Below are 17,512 nucleotides of genomic sequence, written 5' to 3'. Positions count from 1 at the left end.
GCAAGTTCATCTTAGAAAGAATTTTAAAGTTACTTTATTTATTTATTTTCTTTTTAATTTTTAGAATTTGATTTGGTTTCTGAAAACACGTCGGGCTCGTTTCCTACTTTATGCTTTCTTGTTCCCATCATCCCCGGTAACCATAGGATGATCTACAAGAAAGGTGGTAGGATTCGAACCTATGATCGACTCTCCCCTGACCTATTGGGTTGGGTGGTCGGGTGGTTGGGTTGGCACCCTTCGTCACCTCTGTACCTGAAACAGATGCGCTGTGCTAACCAGCGCGTAACCTTCTTTCCCCTACCTCTCTTCTGGTTATGCCATTACTAATTGTGGGGAACCCTCGAACCCTTCTAATTTAGTAGAATTGAGCACCAGCGTGTAACCTTCTTTCTCCTACCTCTCTTGTGGTTATGCCATTACAAATTTTGGGGAACCCTCGAGCCCTTCTAATTCAGTAGAATTGAGCACCAGTACGTAACCTTCTTTCCCCTACCTCTCTTCTAGTTATGCCATTACTAATTGTGGGGAACCCTCGAGCTAACACCTTCTTTCTCCTACCTCTCTTTTGGTTATGCCATTACTAATTGTGGGGAACCCTCGAGCTAACAACACACGTAATTTATTTTACAATTTTAAAAGCCCACCCATTGTAATAAATCAATAAAATCTCATTATTAGAGATAAAAGAATAATGAATTATTTTTCAAAGAAAAATTAATATAGTTGTAAAAATATTTTCAAAAAATAATTTGGTTAAATTACAATTTCCATTTTTGAATTTTGATATTTTTGTTCGCTTATCTAGTCCTTCAATTTTTTTTTTTTAAATTTTAGATAAATTAAACCCAAAATTCAATTTTTATATCTAACCAAAAAAAAAAAAAAAAAAAAANTTAGTGAGAAAATAATACAAGATTAAGGTTGTAATGTTATAAAAAAAATTGTTAAAATTCAAATTTATATATAATAAAATAATTATTTTTTAAACTGTTTGAACGTTAAAGTAAGAGTTCCCGAATATATATATATAAATCTCGAAGTTCAGAGACTAAATTTGTAATATTATATTAAAAAAATCTATAATTACATTTATAAAAATAAATATTTATAAACATTTAAAAAAAAAAAAAAATCAATATTCAAATGTTTCAAAATTTAAAAGAAATTATGAATTGCAAGAGCGGGTCCGCTTAAAATTGCCACGCAAAGCATAGACATAACAGATTCCTACAATATTCCCTCCATTCTTCCCGCCTTCCATTTCCGTCCTCTCCCCCTTCGCTTTTCGATCTCCTTCTTCTCTGCATTTTCAATTCCTCAACTCTTCAGAGCGATTCACGGAGTTGGATCGGAGATGAAATCTTTTTCAGAGCGATTCACAGAGTTGGATCGGATATGGACTCTTGTTCAGAGCGATTCTTCCCAGTAAACAGCCGATCCAACTGTGTGGATGGAGTTGCTGCGTTTATCTTTTCGCTGAGGTACTATTTGTGTTCTGTATTGGTTTATTGAATTGTAATGCGTTTGAAAATGTTGTGTTTGGTAGTGAAATTCTTCCTTGAAGCTTTTTGCCTTTTGTTGAGTTTTGAATTAGGTGATTAGTTTGCGAGTATGTGAGGTTGTCGTTATAGTTCGACTTTAGTTGATTTTCATGGTTTGAGTTTGTGGAGCTTTACTTGATCGTTTCTTTAATGGCTAGCAGATTTTGGTTGATTTGGTCAATGTTTTCAAGGTTGGTAAGGTTTGTGTAATGTTGAATGCTTTTCTTATTGCGTTGCCAGCCTTAAATGCTGCTCATACTCTGGTTCCAGAATTTATTACTCTGTGAATATTATGATCTTTTATGGTTATGGAAGTTTATACAATGCAATATCTTGCTGAGAGAATGAACCTGAAACATCTGTACGATCGGGTTGATTTTCTTTTGCAGATGGTTACGAGTGCATTATGGATATCAGGGTACTGTGAGATCTTGTGTGATGGAAAACTACTAAACTATGTAAAAATTAAATTCCAAACAGAACATGAAATTATTTACATTTCTTTCAATTGTGTTTGTATTCATAACACCGTCATCTATCATGAGAAACCTGACTAATTTCAGGACAAACAATTTGGAGAAAGAATTACCTTTCAAGGTTACAAATTCTGACACTAAATCCTTGTAGCAATCTTATGTGTACACCATAAACACACCAACATTAATCATCCTCTTCATCAAGCTAGAAACCTTTCCAAGCATTAAGAATTTCATGGAAGATCTCAGCTATTAGGTCCCTTTCTGCATTTTGCAGAAAGACATTGAATTCATCTCGGATGTCGAGTATCTTGCCAAACTTCACAAGATACTGCATGCAGCTGGTCTTCAGTTTTGGCAATTGATAAAGAGATGCATTTTGGAGTCTTTCAAGAACATTTTTGGCATCAATATCTTCTAGCAGACTATCATGGCAGGCTTCTTTTAGGTCATCTATGTCATATTTATCAGCTGCATGAAGAAGTGCCAGTCTATGGACGAGGAACTCTTCATGTTGGATATTACCATACAGATAATTAAGAAGTGCCTGACAAGCTTCAAAAGACATATCAGAGATGTTTATCGTAGATAGTTCCTTTTCTTTCAGGTCATGTGAAAACATGCTGTGGAAAACAGGTGATCGTGAAGCAAGAATAGCACGATGTGCTCTAACACTTCCATCAGATGCATTAATTATGATATCGGTGTGGATGCTTTCCTTCAACATTCGACCCAATGAAATAAGAGCTCTTGAATTCGATCGTTGTTGTGTCAATCCATCCGCCCAGATGGAGGAAGGTTCCCCACCCTGTTAGTAATTTGACAACAATGAGTTAAAAGAGGAGCGAAATAGGTATTCAATCGTTCTTTCTTTAACACAGGCGTTGATAACTTTTTTTTCTTAATCTTAAGGCATAACTTTTATCAACTGCTTCTGCATTTGACTTGTTATTATCTATGATCCTTAGGTTCTGTGTTATTATAGCCAACTCCACAATCATCTTTGGAAGAAATATGCATGCACTAGCAACGGACAAATATTTATATGCTTACCTCGGGTGAGGCAGTCTTCAAGTCAAGGAATTCGACATCAATAATGAACTTTCCCGTTAATGGAACTTCAATTGGCCAAATAAAGTCGTCGTTGTTTTTGAGCTGTTTGTCTATAATTTCTGCATAGAGGAAGATGAGGTAACGTTATTGGTCATTAGAGGAACTGAAGGTCATCAAGAAAAGAAGAAGTTTTTAATAAAAGTCCAACAACAAATCAAATTTCTGAACAGAGATTAGCCATGTTCCCCATCAAATAATTACGGATGTCTAATTTTATTTGGGAGAAGTATTTCAACTTTTATTCATGAATCAGAACCTGAAGATATAATTGAAGGTGAATGTGTTTTCAATCTGAAAACTAACTACTCTGTCTTGAAAATGTACAGGAAAGGAGAAGGAAATTACCTGGATGAGTCAAAGCCTTCCGATCTCCTACAGAGGAAACCACTCGGATGATGAAAGATACAATCGGGGGATTGGCCCTTGTTACGCTCGATATCTCTGGGTATAATTTAACATATAAAAGCTTGTTTTTTTCCACCGATAAATGCCTTCAATCCAAACAAAAATATTAGATATCTATACATCCCTATCCTGTTTGGATAGAAGAGAAAAAAACATGCAACATCTCCAATTAGAAGGGGGAAAACAGATTATTGTCATTATCTTCCATTTTCTCTTCTTTTGAAGAGATGGTTAGGATCTTATCCTCACCATTCGTCACCACATACAAATTAGTTTCTCTTAGGATAAGTGGGTATCTATTTATTTAACCGTATTTCACAAAAATGTAGCTTTAAACGAAACTAATGAACAAAGAAAGATTAATTTACCATTTCCACTTGCCGATTTTGAAAGGATCGGATTTGCGGTAGGTGCAGGAAGCTAGATTTTCGATCCTCCATTGGGCAAGACGGGATGTGGTTTCTACCCTGTATGCTGAGTCACTCATCCTGGCGAACGCGAGGGCTGCTGTGATTTCATTGATGCAGCCGAAGATACCGTCTAGGATGTGCTCTCCGGACTTTCCCAGGTTGACGAATTCTGCAGATATTACTCATAAACATATACAGAACAAAACCTGTAAAGATAAATACTCTCTCTCTCTCTCGCTCTTTTCTGCACTGCTCACTGATCAAAGCACAAGAATATATGAGCAAACAAATGACGTTGATTTTTGTGTATTTATTGCTTTTGTTATCTCATGAAATTTGACGCTTTCAGTGGTACCCAGCACGCCAAGATGTTGTCGATGCTTCACGCCATTGTTCTTGAAGGTTTGATTCTGTGAAGAGGGTTTTGTTGTTTGGTTGAGAGATGAAATGGGTTTTAAAACGCTTGTTTGTTGGCTTACACTGCACTTAATTGCGAGGGCGTATCTGGGTCGTGGGTGGTTGGATCGTAAAGCTAATGGATCATTTATTGGTCTTCTTTTATCTTTTTGGGTTTTCTTTCCCATATTAATATATGTCAATCTTATTTCAGCATTTGGCTTGGAGGCGTAGTCTTTGCTCCTTCAAAGCAAAGTATCTACTTAATCCTTTATGGGGACTTATTTGTCATTTCCCGAGGAGTTGATTGTTGGTGAATCATGGAAACACCAGAAATAAGAAAAGCCCACTCTGCTCTCGTGGACCCCCGTCATGGAGGTATTTATCTTTTTTCCTCACTCTATTTATCTTCTTGCTGTCCTTTTCTGGAGGCCAATGATGGTCTCCTGACGCATAGTAAGCCTCCGCAAAAGGCAACAACTAAATCCATGCTGTTGTTGAAAATGCTCTCATCTAGAATTCTTACCTCGATTAATTAATTTATGAGACGATTTAGTAATTAATGTAAGAAATAAGTTTAGTTACAAATTTAGTATATCTTAAAAGATAATTTTAGAAGATGTGTGTGCTGAGCTTTTAATTTTATTTTATTAAATTTTTATTTTTAAAAGCATCAATAAGTCTTAAAGCTTTGGATTATTTCTACTGAAAACTTAAAAACTAAAATACAATTAAAAAACTTATTACAATTTTAAATGGAAAGAACCTCCAAAGGGAAAGGTTCATTAAATCTTATTAATGTTTAAATTTATGAAACCAGTTAAAATAATGTTGAAGTTTATGAAACCCCTCTAAAAATTAAAAAACAAAACTTATATTTTAACCTAAAAAAAATATTGGATTTCATCTTAGAAGTAAAACTAAAACTTGTGATTCTATAATGACCTTGAGTTAGTGTACATGTGGTAGAAGTAAAAAATTTCAACCTTTCAACTTAGGAGTATTGGAATTATTTTATATTGAGATTCCTAATCCTAATCCTAATCGCTTGTTTGTCATAGGAAACTTATTTGAACATGCCAGAATAATTATCAAAATACCCCTTTAGTTCTAACCCACAGTGAAATTTATTTAAAAAAGAGGAAACCTTGTTCATTTTTTGTTGATGAAGAAAGGTATGAGAAAGTGGGACATGGAAAAGGAATCCTAAGGAATCTAGTTAAGCTGAAGAATCCCAAATTCCCAAGATTAGAAGCAACTTCCAAGCGCAATAGCCAACACACTCATCCTTTCCTTGTTATACAAAAGAACCCATTTAATTTGGTTGCGCAGAGGAAGGGTTATTGGATGGCCCATATGATCTCTCATCTCATCCATGCAGTTGGCACTCGTTAGCTTTCTGTCCTTTTCTACTCTGTCAAATCAAAAGACATCACTTTGAGCAACTTTGAGGGACGTGTTCTTATCATTTTCTGTACGTGTCTTCTTACCATTCAACTATTTATGATCTTATAACGAGGGCCACACCAATAATTCTTTGAATCATCAATCAAAAGTCTCTGCTTAGCACGTTTTGGATGACCATCCTGGGGTTCAAAACTTCAAACTTAGAAACCTTTTACTGTTAGCTTGAAACTTAAGTATTTGAAAAACGCGCTTAAAAAAAAAAGGTTGTTTTGGTTAGCCTTTTGTGCAACAGTCTACTAGTAGGGTAGGAAAGTGTTACTGTGTAAACAAGAGTCTTCCTATTTTTGACGTAAAGGTTTTTATTAATAGTACAACAACAAAATCTCATCTTATAGCTCGACATGATGGATTGCCTTTCGAATTAAATAGAAGAAACTTTTATCAAGATAAAAACGAGAGAGTTGGAGTAGGTAAATGAGTTAGTGTTTATTTTGTTATTTTAGAAAGTGTTAATAAATTTTAAATTTTGTATCAAATAAACTAAAAAAAGATTGTCAAGTCTTTAAACTTGTCATACTTGACATTTATTTAAAATCTACAAATTTACAAATACAAATTTAAAAGTTAAAGTTGTATAAGATATAGAATTTATATCATAATATTCAGATCAATTAGACAAAAAGAAAAAAAAAATTAGAGATTTATTAGACAATTTTAAAGTTTACAGATATTTTTTAATACTAAACTTACCCGGTAACATAGTTGAATTATGATTAAATTATGATTAAGATTGGATGCTTACCTATGAGCATGAGCATGGAAAATTTGTAGTCATTTTTTAGATTGAGAAAAATTATGCAAAGAAATCATGTTTGAAAATTTAAATATTTGACACATATACTAATTAAGATATGTTTGAATAAATATAAAAATTACTATATTTATAGAATATATATATAAATATTCTTGTAAATTTTCTAATAAACATGAAAGCTTCAACCAACCCATTGCAACATTAACATTAATTACTTTTTTTTCTTTTTCCTTTTCTTTTTAAGAATGAATATTCAACCTGTAAGATTATTGACTGGTGAAGTGCAAAGAAATTTTAGTAAATGGGTGATGAATCTAAGGTCATAATTTAGGACACTGAATTATTATATTGAAATAAAGGGATCTTGAGATCTACACAATGCCAATGGGTTATTATTTAATATTTTCTTTAGTAGAATGGGACCCTAAACTTGCATCGTGAATTGGTGCTTTAGAAAAAATGACATAAAGTTTGGTAGTGGTAGATTCATCTAAATGGGATGCACTAATTCTAAACAAACACGCAAATTACTTTTGACGAAGTCTTTGTTTCCCAACTTTTCCAATTTCTATTAAATTTATTTTAAATTCGTATTTTGAGATCTTAGCCTTTATTACATATGCTTGGTGGTTCCCATAATGTGCTCACTTGGGAACTTGTTGCCCCAAACCATTTCAAGAGCCTCCACTGATTGAACCAATAGAATCCTTTGTTTAGCTCATTAATATAAGGCAAGGGAAAAAGGTAATCGATACTTCGATCGTGGGTTTGGACCTTAGTTTTTATAAAATAGTTGGATTTAGCCTTTGAAATCAGGTCTCCATTATGTAGTTAACAGGGATACTGTGTGTGATGACATGGTATTTGTTTTGCTTTAAAAGTGGTAGCTAATACAACTCGAGTGCAAACAATAGATGCTTGTGTTAGTGTAGCCAATAGAAGCATTTTTTTTTTTTTTTTTTTTTTTTTTTTTTTTTTTTTTTTTTTTTTTTTTTTTNATAAGCCATATATTTGTTTCTTAGACCTAAGCGTGTGTCAAATTAGCCATATATTTGTTCTAGGCAGACAAATAGAAGAGAATGGTAACAAGAGATTGAAAATACGAGGAGACTCGAAAAATGTAGTAGAAAAGAGTATTTTTGCTTTTCTTTAGCCAATGAATAAGTTTTTTTTTTTTTATAATTCTATGTAGTTTAGATGTTTAGAATCATTTAAGTTTGATATGATCGATCTTGCTTTTGGAGTGTTTCGAATCTCAATCAAATGTTTTTGTCTCGAGATATTTGATCAACAAGGTAATCCAAATTTTACTTTCCCTTGGAGTGGTTCCTTATCATTAAGGGTAAATGTTAAGGGGTAATTAGATTGCAGGTTTAGAATCATTCAAGTTTGACATGACCGATTTTACTTGTGGAGTGATTCGAATCTCAAATAAGGTAATTGGAATAATTATAAGAGATTCGAATCTGAAATAAGGTAATTGGAATAATGATAAGAGAATGGTAAGAGGAGATAGAAAATAGGCTCAAATTAGGGACGTTTTGCATTGCATTGAAGTTGAAAGGAATTCCTTTGTTCCCTCAAACTCACACAACAACATTCAAAGTATCTTTCCCAAAGCTGTAGCTTAATTTCCACTAAACTACTGAAGTTCTTAGTGTGTTGCTAGTGTGCAGTAGGGTCAAATAGAAGAAAGAAACAAGAAAAAGTAGAACACTAGAACTAGGAGCTTCCAATGGTGCTTTTCTTCTTGTCTCCAGTTCCTCCTTGTCCAAAAGAGTCTGCAAGGATAAATATCTTCTTCCTTTTGTAATAAATGCACTCTTAATTGTTCTTCCCTCATCTGATTTAAGGATGAGATTTAAGGAAGAAAAAGAGATAGTAAAGAAGAAAATAGCACTGAAACCGAATGTATAGTGTTTGAATAAATAGGCGAAAGAAGGTGAAGGAGAAAAGACGAAAACAAAGTACTCGAATAGTGAAACTCGAGTTGGAGAGGTTTAGTAGTTTAGTAGACGAAGATAAAGTTATCGAAAAAATGCATTCATTTGAGTTGAGTCTTGAATTTCTCTTTTATCATTTACTTCTTTTAAGTGGACAAAAGTGATTCAGCTGAAAAGAAGCCAACTCAATAAGAGTTGATTCAGCAACTGAAATTTTGCTCCTAGAACAAGCTCAGGACACCAATTATTCTTCAATTGATGCTGAACTCTTGTTTCAGCAATTCATCTACGAAGAATAATGCTCCCTTCAAAACCTCTGCTGAAATGATGTTTTAGCAGGTCCTCTATTTCACAAACTATACTCAAAATCGGTACTTTCGTTCATTCATTCATTCATAGTAACACGTAAATGTTCTATCATTAGCAGACTCAACTTGTACAAGAGAATCATATAATTTGAGCTCTAAAAGGGGGATCAAATTACTAAAAGATTGAAGGCTTCTAAGCTTATGAATTTAGCTAATAACTTTTATTCCAAGAGTTTAAACACATTCATAGAAAGTCTTGTTTAGATCTAGAGGAACGACGATCTTGTCGTTCGAGTCTGAATTGGTGATGAGGGTTGTCGTTCGAGATTTTTTTTTTTTTTTTTTTTTTTTTTTTTTTTTTTTTTTTTTTTTTTTTTTTTTTTATTTTTAATTATTACAAAAATGATGTCATTTGAGACACGTAATTAGTGAAGATGTTAATTAAGGGACTAAATTAAACTATTTTCTAAATTTGGAGGCGTAGGGCTATGTGAATTGAAATACATAAAAGATGAAATTAGAGATGTTCATAGAGTGTGTTAGATGAACATGACTCTCTCGCACTGATATGATATTTTCCACTTTGAGTATAAGCTTTCATAGTTTTGTTTTGGACTTCTCTCAAAAGTCTCGTACCAATGGAAGAAGTATTCTTTGATTATAAACCTGTGATCAAATTTCTAAATTAGTCAATGTAGGACTTTTATCATCAAACACCTCCCCTCGAATAAAGTACACTTCCCTTTCCATGAGTTCCTCTAATTATTTTCGTAGAGATCATAGGATTGTGTTCTCCATTTAATTTTCTTTAAAAAAAATTTAATGAAATAGAATGATTTGTTTTGTTTTGTTTTTTTTTTTTTTTTTTTTTTTAAAATCTCTATTTAAATGGTTAATTTTCAAAAGAAAAAAGTCTTGTAAATAATTATCCCAAAAAAAATGGTTCCTAACCGGTTTCAGTACAAAGTTACATGATAAAATCTTAATGGTAGACCAAAAAAGAACTCCAAATTTATATCGAGAAATTATAAGTTGCANTTTTTTTTTTTTTTTTTTTTTTTTTTTTTTTTTTTTTTTTTTTTTTTTTTTTTGAAAAATCTCTATTTAAATGGTTAATTTTCAAAAGAAAAAAGTCTTGTAAATAATTATCCCAAAAAAAATGGTTCCTAACCGGTTTCAGTACAAAGTTACATGATAAAATCTTAATGGTAGACCAAAAAAGAACTCCAAATTTATATCGAGAAATTATAAGTTGCAAAATTCACCCCTTTTTTTTTTCTTTTTCTTTTTTTAGATTTTAATATAATTTTATATACTTTTTAATTTTTATTATGTTAGTTTGGATTTTCAAAAGATTAATTTTAGTATTTATATATTAAAATTTTGTCTGGGTAGTTTCCAAATGTTTATTTTAGTTTTTGTATTATTGTCTTTTGTTTCAATTTTTTTATCAATCAATATATATATATATAGATAAAAGTTGAGATGTATGATTGATATTTTTTTTTTTATAACATTTGAATTTGAATTTATCTGACATTTCAAGTCCTCGATTTAATCACATTTTCTATGATCATGAATTATTCTCGAAATCCTCCCCCAATACTATACAATATAATCATTTCACTTTATTCAATGTTCTTCCAATTCTCATTAAAGATCAAACCTTCCATCTTCCCAAAATGCCTTTCCAGATTCTGTACTTGTCAATATATATATTACATTGTTGTTCTCAGATTTGATATCAATATGGGAAAGTCGTCCAGAAAATGGATAACGCATTACAGCAGCTCCCACGACATACTCCTTGTTGGAGAAGGCAATTTCTCCTTCTCAGCTTGCTTGGCCTCCGCCTTCGGCACTGCTACCTACGTGGTTGCCACTTCTCTCGACTCCGAAGGTACTTTATTCTTGAACAATATCCTTCCTCGACTTTTAAAAAACCATCATTTTGATCGATGTTATGTTGCTGTTGCTGTTTCTTTACCTTAAATTTGTTTTGCTTAATCTTCATGAAGAATTTATTAAGCTTAAAATCATTTTTGTACTTAATTTGTTATTATATATACTCGATTTTTTAAAGTTCTAGGGACCAAAGTAGTCATTTGAAGAATGAAATATTCTTTATAAAGGTGTTAAAATCTCTCTCTAGCATAAGTGTTTTAAAAACTTTGAGAGAAACTCTGAAAGACAAAGTCCCTAGATAGTGGTAGTTTAAATCAAAATGAAATGTACTTCCAGAAAGAGAAAGGCACAAGCGTGGACCGAATTGAGCGCAAAAGGGTGGACCAAATTGAGTCCCTTTCATCCAGTGGTTAGGATATCGTCTTTTCATGTCGAAGAGACGGGTTTGATTCCCATAAGGGATAGGTACTCATTCCTGGCCGCTTTCTCTTAGTGTGAATTTCTGAGTGATCGCTCACTATCTGGCTGGAAAAGGTGGTCTGGAAGCTTCCTCTCTTCCAGCAAGCAAGATGAGAGCACACTTTTCTCAGTAATGGACTTCCTTTCATCGTTCCTTATGTAGTCTTAGATGTCCTTTCATAGATTCTTGAACTTTTGATAGACAAAATCTCTATGCATGTGTGAATTTTTTCTGCATCTCTTTTGGCCTAAACAATAAGACTACGTAAGGAACGATGAAAGATTTATAATTGCCCTTAATTACCAAAGATTAAGAAGACTTTTTGGAGACCAAAATACGATTTAATCTTAGTAGTTGCATGTTTTTTAAGGTTGTCCTAATTCGGTGTCGTAAAATCTAACCTTTTTGTGTTGGTTTTGGTGTTTGTTTGTTTGTAAATAATTCAATAAATTTTGAAAAGAGACTTTGGTGAGAAAGTACGGCTCGGACATTAAGACAACCTTGGAAGAGCTGAAGGAGCTGGGTTTTAGTGTGATGCATGGAGTGGACGTAATGACAATGAGCCAACTCCCACTTCTCACTCCTTGTTTGATCGCATTGTCTTCAATTTTCCTCATGCTGGTTTTCAATACTCCAGAGAACATGAAACCAGACAAATCAAGTAAGTACATATTCCCAGAAAATTATTGTTTCTTTTTTGCTGATAATTATTGTTTTTTGCAAATGGGTTGACTTAAGGTATGAGAAAGTGAGACGGATCTCCTTAAGTTATATAAGCTTGGGAGATCGTTTTCGAACTAGTTTAGCCTTTAAACCTTTCTGCTCATTGTCATCGGTTCATAAAATTTCAACATTTTTTTGTAAAAATTCTTAATGAACAGTCAACTTTGCGGTCGTTTTCAAACTAGTTTAGTCTTTGAACTTTCCTGTTTATTGTCTCAGGTTCATAAAATTAGAACGTTGTTGAGAAAAAATTCTTAATAAGTAAACAGTTAACTTTCCGAGTTTTCAAACCAATTTAGCCTTTTTGAACTTTCCTATTTATCGTCACATGTTCATAAAATTTCAATGTTTAGTAGGAATTCTTAATAAGTCTTTAAACCGTCAATTTTGTGATTGTTTTTAAACAAGTTTAGTCTTTGAACTTTCCTGTTTATTGTCACATGTTCATATAATTTCATCGTTTCGTAGGAATAAGTTTTTAAACGATCAACTTTGCGTCTAAACGAGTTTTGACATATTTGATCTTTTAAGTTTAAGAACATGTTTTATCAGAATTCTAAACTGTTACAAACCACGGACTCTCCACACACAATAGTATGATATTATTTACTTTGAGCATAGACTTTCATTGATTTACTTTTCGCTTCCCCAAAAAGTCTTATACCAATGAAGATTTATTCTTTTCTTATAAACTCATAATCATCCCCTTAATTACTCGATGTTGGGCTCCTCTTCCAACTATCCTCGACACAGAAATCACTAAATCTTAAAAGTATCTAGCAAGTCAGCTTTCTATAACATTTATATCTGATTCGTGCCTCGGTTTTTCTTTTAACAGACTCCACCAGAATCTAGTGAGAAGATTTCTGAGAAATGCAAAAGAACTATTGGCAAAAAATGGGGAAATTCACATAACCCACAAGACAGCAACCGCACCTTCCCTGTTGGACTATGCAGCACTTTCAAGTTTGTTAAAACACTGTCCAAGAAAATGATGTAGAAGAGGTTGGCCAAGGCTGCTGAATTTGCACAACTCTTTTTCTCTATGAGTTTGAGTTAAGCTGGTTCGAGTTGAGAAAATTTTTAGTTCGTCCCAATAGTTTTGGAAATATTAGGCTTTTGTTGGTATTCGATCCTTTGTAATTAAGGTCGAGATTAGAAAAGACATCCGTGAAATATTAGGCTTTTGTTGGTATTCGATCCTTTGTAATTTAGGTCGAGATTAGGCTTTTGTTGGTATTCGATCCTTTGTAATTAAGGTCGAGATTAGGCTTTTGTTGGTATTCAATCCTTTGTAATTAAGGTCGAGATTAGAAAAGACATCCGTGATTGCTTTGTTTGATATGCGTATGTAATAGAAGAGTTGTTTTGGTAATAGGTCTATTATAAGCAACATCGTACCCAACTCGTAATAGCTATAAGATTAGATTCTAAGATAAATTTGAGGTACTTTCATATTTTCTCTCTTTTACATTCGATCGTACAAAACTGTGTGAACATTGTGACGGTCGAAGAATGAAATAAGAGAATTAGACAATATTTTTAAAATTTTTTCTTTTTAAGTTTAATCATTTTTATTTAAAATTAAGCGGGAGTATTTTGGAACCTTTTAAGTTTAAAATATTATTTAAATTTTTGAAAACTCGTTTTAGTGAAATATTTTTTTATTAATTAAAACATAAATATACATTAATATAAACCTTAATGGCTACGAATAATTAAAAAAAAAAGGCCTTTTCTCTTTTCCAAAGGCGTGGCCGTCTTAATTTTTCCATTTGACTTTTCTTTTAAGAAAAATTATAATTTTTATCTTCAAATTTGATTTTTCACATTTAAATTTCTAAATTTTCTGAATGTAAAAATATAAAGTTTAGAAGATACAAAAGTACGAACGAGCATGAAGAAACATAACATGGTAATTGGGGATGTGTCAGAAATTGAAAAATTGATCAACAATTTCATCAGAAATCGGTCCAAACCGAACCGCACACACCCCTAATGTTATATCCATAGGAGTCATCATTCAAAGGGTCGAATAAAAGTTAGTCGAATAAAAGTTAATGAAACAGATATTATAAATAGGATGGTTAATTCTAATATTGAAAATAAAATCAAAAGTTAATGAAACAGATATTATAAATAGGATGGTTAATTCTAATATTGAAAATAAAATCACTTAAAAGTGGTTTACAACAGATATTATAAATATGATGGTTAATTCTAATATTGAAAATAAAATCACTTAAAAGTCGTTCATAAAAAAAATTATGTTTGTATGAAATAATACCGATATATTTTTCTATTAAAAAAGATATCGAAATTTGAACTTGAAATAACGTATCTATCAATATTAAATTCTTATAATTTATAACTAAAAATAAGATATCTATAAAGTCAATTTTAATTTTTTAAATAATAAAAAAATTTAAAATTTTCAAGTAGAGACATCCGATTCTAAAAGAATCTATTTTAAAAAACGAGCATGGAACATATTTTGTGATTGACTTTGTAAAAGGAAAAAAGAAAAAAAAAGTAGTTTTTAATGGAATCATTAATAAGTTAGTTAAAATTTTTCAATAATCGACTTTCAACAATCTTAATATCAACCTCGACACGAATGAAAAGTACGGTTCAAACTCACCACTAGTAGATATTGTCTTATTTGAGCTTTCTCTTTCAGGTTTCAACCTCGACATGAGTGAAAAGTACGGTTCAAGCCTACCACGGGCAGATATTGTCTTCTTTGAGCTTTCCCTCTCACGCTTCCCCTCAACCGATATGCGATCTCACAATCCATCCTCCTTCAAGGCCCAACGTCCTCACTGACACACTGCCCGGTCTCTAACTCTAATACCCTTTGTAACGACCCAAGCCCACCGCTAACAAATATTGTCCTTTTTGAACTTTCCCATTCGAGCCCCTCAAGGTTTTAAAATGTGTATGCGAGGGATAGGTTTCCATACCCTTATAAAGAATGTTTCGTTCTCCTCCCCAACCGATTTGAGATCTCACAATCCACCTTTCCCTTTCGAGCCCCTCAAGGTTTTAAAACGTGTATGCGAGGGATAGGTTTCCATACCCTTATAAAGAACGTTGGTTCTCCTCCCCAACCGATTTGAGATCTTACAATCCACCCCCTTTAGGGCTTAACGTCCTCGTTGGCACTCGTTCCTCTCTCCAATATCCACCTCCTTCAGAGCCTAGCATCCTCGCTAGCACTCATTCATATCTCTAATCGATGTGGGATCTCACAATCCAATCGTAACCGCCCAAGCCCACCACTAGCAGATATTGTCCTTTTTTTACTTCCCCTCAAGATTTGTAAACACGTCTACTAGAAAGAGATTTCCATACCCTTATAAATAATGCTTCGTTTCCCTCTCCACCCAATGTGGGATCTCACAAATTTGCTTATAATTTTCCCCTATGATAGATATCTCGACATTAGGAAACAAAAATAAGAACAAAAATAAGAACAAAAAAAAAGTACTAAATTAAGAGTATAACATACCCTTTTCAAAATAAGAGAACTATACAATATAATCCCTAAGATTACATGGAATACATTAGATTAATACATAAATGGCTCTCTTTTTGGAGTTTTGGTTAATGGAATTGCAATTCCAAAAGCTGAAGTTCTTCATTTCAAACAGAGACACACCTATTTGGTTTCAACTTTATTTCACCTTTTAGGACACTCCCTTCTTCTTCTTTTCCCAATATCAATAACACAGCTCATTGGACCCACCATCCTTTTTCAAAAGCTTCTTTAGCTCCCATTTTTGTTACTTCAATCACCACCTAACAGTTCATATAAACAATTTGGTAAAGATATCACCTTTCATCTTCTTCCTTGATTCAGAGGATTCTTCATACAGCCTTGCTCAGATGCCTCCTCAACCTCCTCTACCTCCTCTTCCGCCGCCGCCATCTTTTATATCTCCATCGACAAGGTCGCCGCTGTCCAGAGCCGCCGCTCTACCAACAACTATACTGTCCCCTGCCTCTGCTGCAGTCTCTCAAGCACCTGCTGCTTCATCTTCAAGAGAGGCAGAGATGGCTTCTTTGAAGCAAATAGTTGTGCAAAATCGAGCTATGAAACCGAATAGTCCACTGCTGAATTCAAATCATATAGATTCTAGTAAGTATAGTAAGCCACAGTTATTACAGCAAGCTCGGCCACGCCAAACGAATCCGATTATATGGTGTTTTGCATTCCTGTGTCTACTTTTTAGTCTTCTTCTCATCTTCCTTGGAATTGCCACTTTGATCATTTTCCTGGTTGTTAGACCAAGAAATCCTGTGTTTGACATACCAAATGCAAGCCTCAGCACTATCTACTTTGATGCACCTGAATATCTCAATGGAGACTTCACTCTTCTCGCAAACTTCACCAACCCGAACCAGAGAGTCGATGTGAGATATGAGAATGCAGACATAGAGCTCTTCTTTGGGGATCGACTCATAGCAACTCAAGCAATCCAGCCCTTCAGTCAAAGAAAAAAAGAAGTGAGGTTACAACCTGTTCATTTGATATCCAGTCTAGTTTTCTTGCCACAGAATTTCGGGTTGGTACTTCGACGACAGGTACAGAACAACAAGATTGTCTATAACATCAGAGGAACTTTCAAGGTCAAAGCTTCTCTGGGTTTCGTCCATTACTCTTACTGGCTGCATAGCCGATGCGAGTTGGTGATGACTAGTCCGCCAACTGGCGCTCTAGTTGCTCGGAGTTGCAGAACCAAGAGGTGAAGAAGCAGAAATATTATGTTGCACACCTTCTATGATATCTCTATATGCATTGTCCAAATCACAGTTATGGATATAAGTCTGAAAAGATCTGAAATATCAGTTGAACACCATTCATCTTGTTTGACATGGTTTACACCATTTTTAGGGTTGTGTGTGAGCTTTTTAGGTGATTCTTCTTTAACAACTAGCGCATAAGAGCCTTGGATCAACCAACATATAGACTACAGAAGCACAACTGATGAAGAAAAATCTTCAGTTTAACAATTCTGCCAGATCTTGCTGTATTTTGGCAATATCAATTTGACATTTTAGTTCTTGACGAGTAATAACAACCTCATTTTTTTTCGCTGCTATTCTTTCCTGATCTAATGCACTTGTGAGATCCCACATCGGTTGAGGAGGAGAACGAAACATTTTTTATAAGGGTGTAGAAACCTCTCCCTGGCAGACGTGTTTTAAAGACCTTGAGGGAAAGCCTGAAAGGGAAAGCCCAAAGAGGACAATATCTGCTAGCGGTGGGCTTGGACGGATACATTGGACAAATACATCGACAGTTACAGCACTCATCATCAATTGCTAAGGGGAAATATGCGTGACTTGTGAGTATTAACCAAATATCCCTTGAGGATTTTCTGCCAATAACTTTTTTTTTCAAACTAACATTTTTGTATGTTTTCCTTTATATAACTATTGATTTCTAGGCCAGCTTAATGCTACAGAACACTGTCCAATCTACCACATTTGCTGCTGGGAATTTTATAAAGATATTATATAACCTATGGCTACCATTGAATCCAAACCTTACAAGGATCTAGATTTACCGCTTGCTATTTGTTACCTTGACTGATAATCCAAC

At 33.6% G+C, this 17,512-nt stretch overlaps 2 protein-coding genes and 1 pseudogene across 2 annotated transcripts; 2 read left to right on the top strand and 1 right to left on the bottom strand.

Moving 5' to 3' along the window:
- Positions 1 to 2,023: 2,023 nt before the first annotated feature.
- LOC111797150 (BTB/POZ domain-containing protein At1g55760-like) lies at positions 2,024 to 4,517 on the bottom strand. Its single transcript, XM_023680074.1, has 4 exons — positions 3,907 to 4,517; positions 3,479 to 3,624; positions 3,074 to 3,192; positions 2,024 to 2,828 (listed from the first exon to the last, which is right to left on the bottom strand). The coding sequence occupies exons 1-4, from the start codon at positions 4,023 to 4,025 to the stop codon at positions 2,226 to 2,228; spliced, it is 987 nt and encodes a 328-aa protein (XP_023535842.1). The 5' UTR covers positions 4,026 to 4,517; the 3' UTR covers positions 2,024 to 2,225.
- Positions 4,259 to 13,246, top strand: LOC111797153 (annotated as a pseudogene).
- Positions 13,247 to 15,777: 2,531 nt separating this feature from the next.
- LOC111797152 lies at positions 15,778 to 17,009 on the top strand. Its single transcript, XM_023680075.1, has one exon. It carries the CDS (start codon positions 15,793 to 15,795, stop codon positions 16,654 to 16,656), a length of 864 nt encoding a protein of 287 aa, XP_023535843.1. The 5' UTR covers positions 15,778 to 15,792; the 3' UTR covers positions 16,657 to 17,009.
- Positions 17,010 to 17,512: the final 503 nt, after the last annotated feature.

Source organism: Cucurbita pepo, chromosome LG06, assembly GCF_002806865.2.
Source record: "Cucurbita pepo subsp. pepo cultivar mu-cu-16 chromosome LG06, ASM280686v2, whole genome shotgun sequence".
Classification (NCBI taxonomy): Eukaryota; Viridiplantae; Streptophyta; class Magnoliopsida; order Cucurbitales; family Cucurbitaceae; genus Cucurbita; species Cucurbita pepo.
The sequence above is the reverse complement of the archived record's forward strand: the minus strand, read 5'-3'. Positions and strand labels throughout refer to the sequence as shown.